A 12016-nucleotide genomic window follows, 5' to 3' on the forward strand; every position below is an offset into this window, starting at 1 on the left:
CCCAGTGACAGATTACAGGCAGGCAACACAATACTTGACCTCATATGTGTTAGACTTAAAGTTTAGTAAGTTAATTAGTACCTGTCTATGTGAGTGGCAGCACTGTCACTGGTACCTGGATTATTATTCTACCTAGACTCTTGCAGAGCCCATCAACCTGCACACAGCACACAGACGTGATGCCCAGACAGAGATATAAACAACTCCAAGCCCCTGATGCTCTCCCTGGTGGCTATGTGAAGCAAGTGAGCAGTGGTCAGAACAAACAGGGCTTGGCCCTCAGCCCACAACTCCATATCATCAAAGGTAGCATCAAAGGCTAATACTACCTTTTTGGAGAAATCAATACCTAACTATTTACTTTAGTTTCAGAAATAAAACTTATTCATTCATTTGAAACACAAATAGTTTGATAAATACTTAGCACCATGCTAAATATCAGTGAACCAAAGAGTAAGCCCCATCAGGCCCTGTCTGTATGGAACTCACAAAGAGAACTAGGAAATGACTAAACAGAACTACAGGAGGAGTCAAGGCCATGAAGAGACAGAAGGTGGGAAAGACAGGTTATAAAAGGACAGTGATTTCCCAACAGACAACACTGAACTGACTAAGACCCAGGAGTGCAGGGTGCAAATGAGCTGAGTTTTTCTGATGGAGGAAGTCTGGAGTAGTCAAGGAAGTGAGAGAAAGTTGCTCAACTGGGCAACCAGGATAGACAGAAGCAGCCTGAGGGACAGACAGGAACATGTGAAGCAACATACACTGAAACCTTATACACTGAGCAAAATCCCAGAGCAAAAGAGAAACTGGCTTATTCCTGAGAACTCCCACTCTAGAGCAATGGTCTCAAAGCAGTCCCAACAGTGAGAGTCCCTAAGGCTCGGGAGACATCATGGAAGGGGAAATGGAAAGAGTGCAATGGCCAGGAGATGAGCAGGAACGCTGCAACAAGTTGTCTTCAAGACACGGCATAGCGGTTGCACCTGGGAGCTCACAGCACCTGTGGTTTTCTACATTAATCCCTGCACAAAATCAAGCCAGTCAACATTCCAAATGGGAAGGCAGTGGTTGTCACAAGGTACCACTTCTAGCTGAGGAGTTATTAGCAGTTATTGGCAGTTAATGGTTTCTGGGGAAAGGAGAGTCAATTTTCTCCAAGTATGTGGCCCTGGCTGGTTGCCCATGCTCTAATGGAGGGCCCACATCTGTGTGCATGCTGGCAGTACTAACTGGACTGGACTCTAGGAGTTGTTGTTTTTCTTAAAGAGGACACATATTGGGTAGGGTCTGGAGGAGTGGAAGAGGAATAAGGGGTTAACATGATTGAGATACATTATATAGGGAGTGGAGATGGTTCCAAGGTTCCAAGGTTAAGAGCACTTGTTCTTGCAAAAGCCATCGGGTTGATTCCCAGCACCCACATCACTCACAATCTTTAACTTGTTTCAGATTTAATACCCTCTTTTGAACTCTGAGGGCACTAGGCACCCTCATGGGGCACTTGCAAGTAAATCATCCACAGACATAAATAAATACAAAACTTTTTTTAAAGATACATAATATACATGAATAAAATATTAAAGGAATGAAAATTTTCCTAAAATTGGCATTCACCCACCAACAAACACAACCAAACAGTATACACATCAACACTCACCCTCACAGCACTATAATGTTTCCTGATATTTTCTACTCTATTTCATTTAGAAAGCAAGCTGAGTGCAACATGCACACCCTAGTCCCTGCTAGACTACTGAGTTTAGGCAACATACTGAAACTCTGCTTTCTACAAAATCCCCCTAAAACCAAAGCTGGTAGCATTTCACATAGCCTACCACTTGCGAACAACTGATTCAAATCTGGGCAGTGGGAGGAAGAAAACCACGGAGAAGAGGAGGTAAGATGGCTGGCTGCCTTTGTAGAAAAAGGAACTACAGATGCTACTGAGGGTCCAAACTGGAGGAAAGCAAAATGCCTGCTGACTTGGCAATGTACAAGTTGCTGGTAATAAAAACTAGAGCTTCAGAGGAGTGATGGGTACACAGATTAGATAGGAAGGGGTGAACAAAAGAGAGACATCTAGATGGGTGAAGAAACAAATTTATACTTTTCATTTTCTCTGTAAAGTTTTAGTTCTGTAGGGGAGAACTCAATCGGTAAAAAGTTTGCCATGTATGTGTGAAACTTTGGTCCCTAGAACTTATATGAAAAGGCAGGGCATGGTGGTGCGCACTTGCTGTCATAACATCAGGCAAGCACTATACCACTAAGCTATAGCCTTAGCTTGCTTTCTCCTTTTTAAAAAATTTATTTATGGGCTGGAGAGATGGTTCAGAGGTTAAGAGCACTGGCTGCTCTTCCAAAGGTCCTGAGTTCAATGCCCAGCAAGTACGTGGTGACTATAATCCCATCTGTAATGGGATCTAGTGTCTTTTTCTGATATGCAGGCATACATTTAGGCAGAACACTGCATACATAGTAAATAAATAAATCTTAATTTATTCTCTCTTTCTTGTGGTATTCTAGAGGCATGCATGGCCAATCCTCATGAGGCAGATTAAGATCAAGACAGGTGCGATAAAGCAATTGGTCAAAGAAAAGGTGATATATATGAAAAAGAAGCAAAGTAGCAAGACAAAGACTGAAAAAAAAATGAAGGCTAAAGATAGTGAAAACTATACCATTAAGAAGCAAGCAGGAGCTGGGTGGTGGTGGTGGTGGTGGTCCACGCCTTTAATCCCAGCACTTGGGAGGCAGAGGCAGGTGGATTTCTGAGTTCGAGGCCAGCCTGGTCTACAGAGTAAGTTCTAGGACAGTCCGGGCTATACAGAGAAACCCTGTCTCGGAAAAACCAATTCCAAAAAACCAAAAAAAAAAAAAAGGTGGCACCAAGCATCTTCACGTGCTCTACCATCTCAACAAGGAAGTGAGATGTCGGCAAACTCAATGAGGGATGGAAACCAGCTCCCCCATACTCTGTAACTAAGTGTGTACAGGCCAACCCCAAATCACAGGGAAAGTCAGATCCCTGTGGAGCAGGTCCTGAGAAGGAAGGGAAGGGGCAGCTGTGATTGTCTATCTTTGAAGATGGCAGCTGAAACCCAAGGGAGGAATGAACAAGATGAGTGCCAGCAGGCAAAGCAGAGAACTTCTGGGACAGGGGACTCTGCTACTGGGTTGCTACTGCAGCTGCAACCTGATAGGGAAAGCAGGAAGTACCAGTTCACAGTCCAGAACTTTCCAGGGGTGGCCAGCTGGCCATGTCACATTAACCATCTTGTGTACACAAGTGCCCGTTTTCTGTAAGTATGAACACACAAGAGAATGCTCACAAGGTAACCATGCTCCATCTCTCATTTCATATCTGGAGTCTCAAGTTCCCTCAAATGCACATGTCTCAGTGTCATTGGCTCCATTTCAGAATCTTTCCAACGTGGCTACCAAACCCAGGACAAGCACTGCCACTTCCTAGGGGCAAGAATACCAGTGAGACAACCAAGCAATGATCTGCTTCCTAATGATGAGGAGACATTGCCAGGGGAGGCAGGTACTTCTACAGCAGAGTATCAGAGATTACCTAAACCTGCATCTCTCAGCATCTCAAACACTGCTTAGAAATTGCCACTACAGACAATTCAACTCCCTATCCTAAGGAGTTAGAAAGCCCCTTGCCTTATTGAACTAGCTCCAACTGGTGCAGAGTCCTTCTTTTGAAAAAGATAAAGATCAAGTATAGAAAACAGGCCTGCCAAACCACAATTCAGTAAGGCTGAACACCACCAGTTTACAGCTCATGCAGATGAGAGGGACTTGATTACTTACTTGAAATTCATTTTCATTCTGAGCTTGTTCGGATCCCTCTTTATTACAGGACCTCTATGAATGAGAAAAAGCAAACACTTCCGGTGAGATGGAGCACTCTGAGCAGACACTAACTTTGCAACCACAGAATGGGTGTTCACAAAACACCTCAGGTATTTAACAAGGGCTTTTGGCCCCCCAGGTGACCAGTGTAGTGTAAAGGCACCAGCAGTCTCCAGCACTTGTGCCAAAACCTTCAAATGCTTCATTGTTTTACAAGAAAAGGGATGTACTGCTGAGACCAAATAGCGGTGCCTCTCATGGCTGTCCCCATGTACCTTTCACAATTTCATTGTTAGAGGAAAGTCACTAGAGAGTGCTCTCTCTTCCAATCGGGCCTTCTAAAGCTCTGCCTGAATTAGCTATGTGGTTCTCTCAAGCGAACCTGCAAAACAGGAATGTCAACACACCTGTGGAGGGCTGCAGGCAGCAGAGAACATGGACAGAGAGGACAGCACTAAGCAGGTGATAAAGCTAGGGTGAGCTCTATGCACCTGCCACTTGCCCAGACTAGCCCTTTGCTCCAACCAGTCGAAGTTCAATCTCAACTGTTCCTCTTGTAAACAGAGGACTGTGCATTTAACAAAGTCCTAGGATTAGCTGATAACTGCCACATTAGGAGGTACTTTTACATCAGTTTCCTTAATGAAATTGCAAATTACTGGCAACCAGGCTTCTAACAATAACAATAAGATCAGACTGGATCATCGACTGGGGTTCAGAGCTTAGGCTATTTCTTAAAGCTCCCCCCACCCCAAGTGCTTTAAAACTGAAACACTGTCTTAGTAATAATGAAAAGGGAAAAAAATAAAATCAGAGTATAAGAGTTTTGTGAAAATTGTACATTCAGCTGCCTTCAAAACTGTTATCTTACATCAGGTTTACTTGAGCCAAACCCAAAAGGTATCCTGTAAAGGAACCCTCCATAAAAAAATTTTAAGCTAACAGATTCTTGAACATCCCATAGAAAACATACCTTGCCATTCCACAGCTTTATCAAAAACACCTGTACCAAGGGTGGAAAGTGTGGACAGGAAAAAAAATGCCACGTTAAGCAACACCGGCTACTCTAGATGCATTCGAACACCCTGTGATGAAGCAACCGCTCACCATCATATGCCAGAACATTCCCGCAGATATCTTAATGTGTTTGGGATAAAAGGTACATTTATCTTACTTCTTTATAAAAGCAGACAATAGAAACAATCCATGTTCATAAAGCTATCTGCAAAAGGTTCCTAACACTGGTGCTTACACATATGCAATAGTAAACATAACATGCGGGTGAGTACATCTGAAACAAAGCAGTCAGTACAAACATGGTGTGCTATTCTCATCTGTGTAATCTGCATTTCTCTGATGAAAATCTAGGTGTGACAGGTTAAATCCCGTTACAATGAAAGGTACAAAAACCAAAATACACCAATAGCCCTTGCCCTTTGTGACAGTGTGTGGATCTGAGGAGAGAGTGACTCAGGATTGGATTTACGGCTTCTTATAGGCAGGGCACTCTGGCACTGGCCCAACTCTTTTGAACTCACACAGCAGTCTATCTCAAGGCTTTTTTTTTTCTTCTTCAAGGAAAGTTATGAGCAAACAAGTGATGGGCTCTGCTTTTTTACTGTTAGTGCTCCTGCAAAGCACACACACACAAATCCTGATGCCTCTCTGCTGGTGCAGGCAAGCAAGCACCACACTGTGCGGCACATGCCTAACATGCTCGGGGAGTCACCGAGTGCCTCAGTGCTGATGCTGATGGGGAGCGGGCTGCATGTGACCCAGGAGACCAAATGGGGCAAAATGTCTCTTTGCTTTTTTTTCTTCTTCAAGGAAAGTTATGAACAAAGCAAGTTCTATGGTCTGCTACTCACATAGTAATAATATACTGCAGAAATGAAGAATTTTCACATCCTATGAACTTTGCTCTAACGGGATTTGACCTGTACAAAACCCTAAATGGCTATGGTTATTCCTATGCTGTTACTGCTCTAACTGTATCTTAGGGAAACAGTTAACAGGTTGTTAGGCTAACAGAAGTCCTTTCCCTGTCTAATGGTGCTCTCTGAACAAGTCACTTTACCTAAAAATACAAACTAGCTTAGTCCCAGAACCGCTCCTTTTAAACATAGTTACAATATGTAGATATAAATTGTACTGCTCCTTTCCCATACCCACTCACCCCATCCTGTTCCAAGTGGAACCTATGATTTATACTATAAGAGCACCATCGCAAAGACAAGACGGACTTCTGTAGTCCCATGTTCTATTTCCTCAGTACAGAATGAGCTGGAACTCAGGAGAAAGGAAAAGAAATCTCAAAGCAGGAAAGACAGATGGCCATGAACTTGTGTAAAAGCAAATATCTCCTAAAGTGCACAAGCAGACACCTATTCTGTGTTAGAGTCCCAAAGACTGTCCCGACAGAAAGCAAATTAGGATTTTAGAGTGTATACTAATTTACTTTAGTGACACAATTTTATTTAAGGTAGGTATTAAAATACACTGTTTAAACACTGAGTACAACTTTACATTTTCCTCCAACTAACTTGAAAGTTACCTAAATTTTAACATTATTTATTATCTATGTGTGCTGGAAATCAGAGAACAATCTTTGGCAACTCTCTCCTTCCACTGTGGGTCCCAGAGATTCAGATCACGTTAGCATGACAAATGCTTTTATTCGTTGAGCCTCTTGATGGTCCTATATATTTATGTGCAGTCTTAAATTTTTTTATTATTCTATGATTTTATTTTTAATCATGTGTGTACATGCATTTGAATGTGGATATGACCATGTATGTGTGTCCGAAGACTGTTGAAGCTAGAAGGTGTTGGATTCCTTGAACTGGAGTTATACTTGACTGTGAGCTATCATGTGGGTACTAGAAACTAAGGCATGGGTCCTCTGCATGTACTTTAAGATGTCTTAACCACTAAGCTGCCTCCCCTGTCCCTGTCTCTGTAAAGATTTTCTTTTTATTGACCTAATGGTAAATTTAAAATAAAAATGTATTAAAATATAAATTCTGCCAGCTAAGAGAATAGAGAACTTCCACTTTCACTTTTTATCTGTCTACTACTTAAAACTACTTGAAAGCAAGGACTATATTTGGTGTCAGGCTTCAAATGTTGCTTTTTCTTTGGGATACAAATCATACTTAGGGCTTAATGAGTTTGGTTGATTTTTGTTATTGGTTGGTTTTTGTTTTGTTTTGTTTTGCAGAGCAAACAAATTAAGAAAAAATGAAGAACTATGGAGAATAGGGGTGTTCCCAGGGAGCAATGCCTTTGGTTTTATAGCTTAAGTAAGTTTTTGTTTACTTGCCTGCTTGTTTTTTTTTCTGCGCTGACCGTGCTTCACAAACTCTTACACTGTCCTTAGCTTGGTCTTATAATTTGAATCAGACTATGAAAGTAGCAAATGTTCCTGTTACAGTTTTGATCTTCAGGAAGGTCTATCCCAGGGCCTTGATAAGAAAATGGAAATGTGTTTCAGTAATTCATGCTAACACTCAGGTGAATCTGATTCAGTGCCTGACTGGTCTACATAGTAAGTTCCAGGTCAGTTAGGGCTACACAGTGAGCTGACTCCAAATGCACAACAGGGGACAGGAATAGGAAAGACAATGTTGGAGCATAGGACGACTGAGAGCAAGCTCTGGGTTAAATTTGCTACTGTGTAACTTTAGGCTGGATGGAGTTCAGGGACAGCATCCCCATGTGGCATAGGTGAGGCCTCTGCTCAATCCCTAGCACTCATATGCATACACAGTATCTACTTTGAGTACCTATTATTCCAAACTAGTACAAATTTCTGTCTCTAAGCTCACTGAAACTGTCATAAAGAATAAATTGACTTAACAGATTTTGGCAAGTTCTTAATAAAAGATTCCTCAAATAATTAGTGAGAAAAATGGATTTCACTAAACTCCAGCAACAGACTCATCTGTGAGTTGAAACAAAGTAGCACATTATTGTGCTCTGAGTCTGGGCCCAGGAGGGTTTATAGATAAAACTAAATTAGTGAATTAGTGAAATGCATAGAGAAGGTGGTGTGAAATGACAGATAATTTGGAACATCTACAATGTCTTCTTTTTTAAATTTTGTGTGTGTGTGTGTATGTGTGTGTGTGTGTGCAGGGGTCAGGTGTTGGATATCCCTTACAACTGGAGTTACAAGCAGTTGTGAACAGCCAAGTGAGTTTAAACACTGAACTATGTCCCCAGCCCCCATGGCCTCTTTTAAACAATCTCTATAAAATATAAACTATAGCCTTTTTAAATGGCCTGGGACATATGGAGGATTAAGAAAGAATAACCAACAAGTGGTGGTGGTGTATGCCTTTAATTTAAGCCTAGCACTTGAAAGGCTGAAGCAGGCAGATCACTGAGTTTGAGGCCAGCCTGGTTTACAGAATGAGTTCTAGGATAGTTATGTAAAGAAACCCTATCTTGAAAAAGCTAAAAGAAAGGAAGAAAGAAGGAAAGAAAGAGAGAGAGAGAAAGACAGAGAGAGAGAGAGAGAGAGAGAGAGAGAGAAGGAGAGAAAGGGAGGGAAAGGGAGGGGGGAGGAAAGAAGGAAGAAAAGAAAAGAAAAGGAAAGGAAAGGAAAGGAAAGGAAAGGAAAGGAAAGGAAAGGAAAGGAAAGGAAAGGAAAGGAAAGGAAAGGAAAGGAAAGGAAAGGAAAACCTAAGTAAACAGTCTGTTTAGTCTGGAATAAGAGCCAACAGCCCAAGCAGGACCTGAGCATCTTCTGGTCTATAGTCAACTAGGATCCCAGGAGAGAAGGAACTACGTCTCACTGAGTGCCAGAAGACCTTACCGTGCAGCCCAGGCCTGGCTTTGAAGACTTGAAGTCTTCACTCCAGCTCACCAACCACATCCAATTCTAGGTGGCACATCTTTTGTTATTGTTGCATAGTTTTTTAATGTTTTTGAGAAAATATCTCAGCATGTTCCTCGATGGCCTAGAACTTAGGGATCTTCCTGCCTCCTGCCTTCTGGATGCTGAGATTAAAAGCGTGCACTATCATGTCTGCCAAGAGCCATCCTAACATGGAAGCAGCACCATAATCCTAGACAGTCCCTGCTACTAATTAATGTTACTGTTCCATCTCAGGTGAGGCTAGGAAAAAAAACAAAAACAAAACCCTAAACAAACCAGAGTTGGGGCTCTCACAAAGCCATGAGACTCAACTAACATGCTTTCACTTTTTATTTGTTTTTGCTATGTATGTGCACATATATGTGTATGAATGTAGATGTTCACAATCCATGATGTCCCTGTGGCAGTCAGAAGACAATTTTCAGGAGTCAGTTCTCTCCTTCCATCATGGGTTTTGGAGATCAAATTCATTTCATCAAGCTTGTTGGGGAGTGCTTTTACGCAGACTCACTGGATGGCTCTCAACATTTTGTAGCATGCGTGCTTCTCAGTATTATCATAGGTCAAAGCCTTCCTCCTCACGTTTTTAATGGTAAAATAAAATTTTAAAAAATTGTTTTTTCCAGCACTGTAAAAATACATTACAGAACAGATTACAAATCTCAATGCAGCTTATATAATTACCTCATGGAATCTAAACAAGTCATTTCTATGACTATATCTTATTATTATTATCTAGTCCACCTTCCTGGACATGAGTTATCTTTAACATGGTGATTTAATGAATATGGGTGGCAGATCAGAGCCTCTAAGAGGCCTTGGGGACATATGCCAACGTTGGCAAGTGGAGACTGGAGGCTCCTTTCAGCACATTCTCAGGGTGTGAATTTTCCAGTCAACCTGGTGACTGACCTAAGGTTTCTTGCATTTCCAAGAGTTGTAAGTGACTTTCCCAAGAGTGTCTCACCTGTCTGGTCTGGCATACCTCCATGTTAGGTCGCACTGCTAGGCTTCATACAGGAAACCGCACCCAGCGCTGAGGGTAAAGAAGAGCATCTGTGCCTAGCTTTCCCCCATTCCCAATAGATGTATGTGCATGGTGTGCTGGAGCCAAAGGAAAAACCTGAGTAGTTCAACTGCATTCTCAAATTGAAGCCATGAATTTTGAAGATTATTAAATGTTTGTCATTTTCTACTGAGGAAACAGAAGATAGGGGTCTTGGTTTGCCTTGGACAAAAAAAAAAAAAAAGCAAAAGGAAAAGGTGGTATTTCAATATATAACATTCTGAAATCTTAATCACTGCACCTCTTTAAGCACAGAACAAACTGTAGCTGCTGCTACTTAACAAGCATTACAATTTTCTTTTTAAAAAAGCATTTCTTGAATCCAAAAACTAAATAAAGAAATGAAAGCTGTAGAGTGCTCCAACTTCAGAGATCTCATACTATACCGTGAATCGTGTCTGTCACCTGGAAACCAGAGTGCTCCAGGCACGATCGCATGGACAAGCCTGCAGCAGAGAACACATGCACACAGCTAAAGTGGTACATTACCCCCCACACCCTTCACTCCCCCAACACATTCCTTCCCAGAGAGGGGTGGGCTGCGGTCAAGTCATCATTCCAGAGACAAAATCTGCATTGGCTTTGTGCTAAAAGCCCAAACATTTACGACCAGCAAAACAAAAACACTTTGAATACACCAAAATTAGACAGTCAGTCTGTGGTTTATTTAGTTACCAAAAGGCACCAAAGCAGGTATTGAAGGACAATAGGTAGTGATTTGGCAACTACATCTGGAGAGCATAAGCTGAGAAATGCTAGTGGGTGCCCATGATGGGAGCATCTCACTTCTGAGAATGATGTTCCAGCAGCCTCAGAAACAGATGTAATTACACTGTTCATGAAGCACAGGAGATCTTTGTTAACCAAACAACTTGAACTCATAATTGTAACAAGGAAAAGATGGCAGTTCCCAGATCTCAATGCCAGGGCCTGGTTCTTCGCCAGTCACTGCACAGAGTATGACCTGAATCTTCACAGAAATACTCATGGGCAACTGATTTCTCAGTACTGGATAGTTCTGTACTGATTATCTATAAGCTACTTTTACTGTGGTCTAATTTTTAAACTGTAGTGAAGAGAAAATAAGAAGACATTGTGTTTTCTTCTGAACTCAAAAGGGACAACGTTCTAAATTATAATCTTTGGATCAGTGATACATATCTGCTTTGTGCCTTTATACCTTTAATTATATTATAGTTAGTATTCAAACAAACAGTAATATTAGCCTTCTGTTATTTTTTGCAGACAGTGCTGGAAGGAGCTCTTTGATGTGTTATAGACACTCATGCGCAGGCTGTCCACAGTGGTGAGGCCAGTCCTGCTGTTCCTGCAGAGGATCTGGCCTAACAGTTAGGTTCTGACACAGGGAAGACGAGGTACCATCTGAGCCTTCTGCCAACTGGAATAGCTGACACCACACGGACAATACACACTGACACTGTGTCTCCCACAATTCGTGATAAATAAACTAGTTATTTATAATCAGCTACACTCACTTCTTTGCTAAAGGATGCTGCAGAGCTCATATTCCTCCCCAGTATCAGAAAGAAAATATTCAAGTTACATTGATACTGGCTCTAGACATCTAAGCTCTCTTCTAATAATTACATCGCCATCCAAAGTGGAAAAGGCAACTCTTTACTTTTCTATTGTCTTAATTTTCTATTAAGCTACTTTAGTTGACAATAATTTCATACTTGAACTTTGTTTTCATTATCTATCCAACTAATAAAAACAGCCTCTTCATTAAAATAGAAGCCAGGCTATGTAAAGCACTAAACTGTGGCCATATGAAAACAACCCAGTGTTTTCATATACAAAGATTGCACAGTGTGGGCCATATTTTCTTGTGCTCATATTTTCAAAAGAAACTATTCTTACCCTTTTTAAACACGGGACTTTTATATGTTCCCATAAAACTCACAGAAATCCTAAACAGAACCTGAAAACACAATTGGGAAATTTGCTTATGTCTCATCTAATAGAGAATAAGGGGAATAGGAAGAGACATGTTTGGGGGGCACAAACTATGGGCCTTAACCCAGTCAAAGGGTTAACCCAGGTAACCCAGTGTTACCTCTTGGTTTTCTCATACTAACCCTTAGAACTGCACCAAAGAGCAGTCATTTCACTGTGACTATAGGAATAAAAGGACATTAGAATCTCAAAATACCAGGATGAGAAATGGAAAGGCTAAGAAG

At 41.5% G+C, this 12016-nt stretch overlaps 1 protein-coding gene across 4 annotated transcripts in view; it reads right to left on the minus strand.

Moving 5' to 3' along the window:
• Chka (choline kinase alpha) overlaps positions 1-12016 on the minus strand; it is a 45138-nt gene that overhangs the window by 16619 nt on the left and 16503 nt on the right. For 2 of the 4 annotated variants that reach the window (XR_007979686.1, XM_052194046.1), the window contains exons 3-4: positions 4841-4870; positions 3826-3879 (exon numbers count right to left, since the gene is read on the minus strand). The exons of 1 other annotated variant lie outside the window; for it this stretch is intronic. Coding sequence is in view for 2 of the 3 variants with exons in the window: in XM_052194046.1 (XP_052050006.1) it covers positions 3826-3879; positions 4841-4870 (84 nt within the window). In the remaining variant the exon portion in view is untranslated. The remainder of the gene's footprint in view (positions 1-3825; positions 3880-4840; positions 4871-12016) is intronic. One more of the 4 variants, XM_052194054.1, reaches the window with a different exon arrangement.

Source organism: Apodemus sylvaticus, chromosome 1, assembly GCF_947179515.1.
Source record: "Apodemus sylvaticus chromosome 1, mApoSyl1.1, whole genome shotgun sequence".
NCBI lineage: Eukaryota > Metazoa > Chordata > Mammalia > Rodentia > Muridae > Apodemus > Apodemus sylvaticus.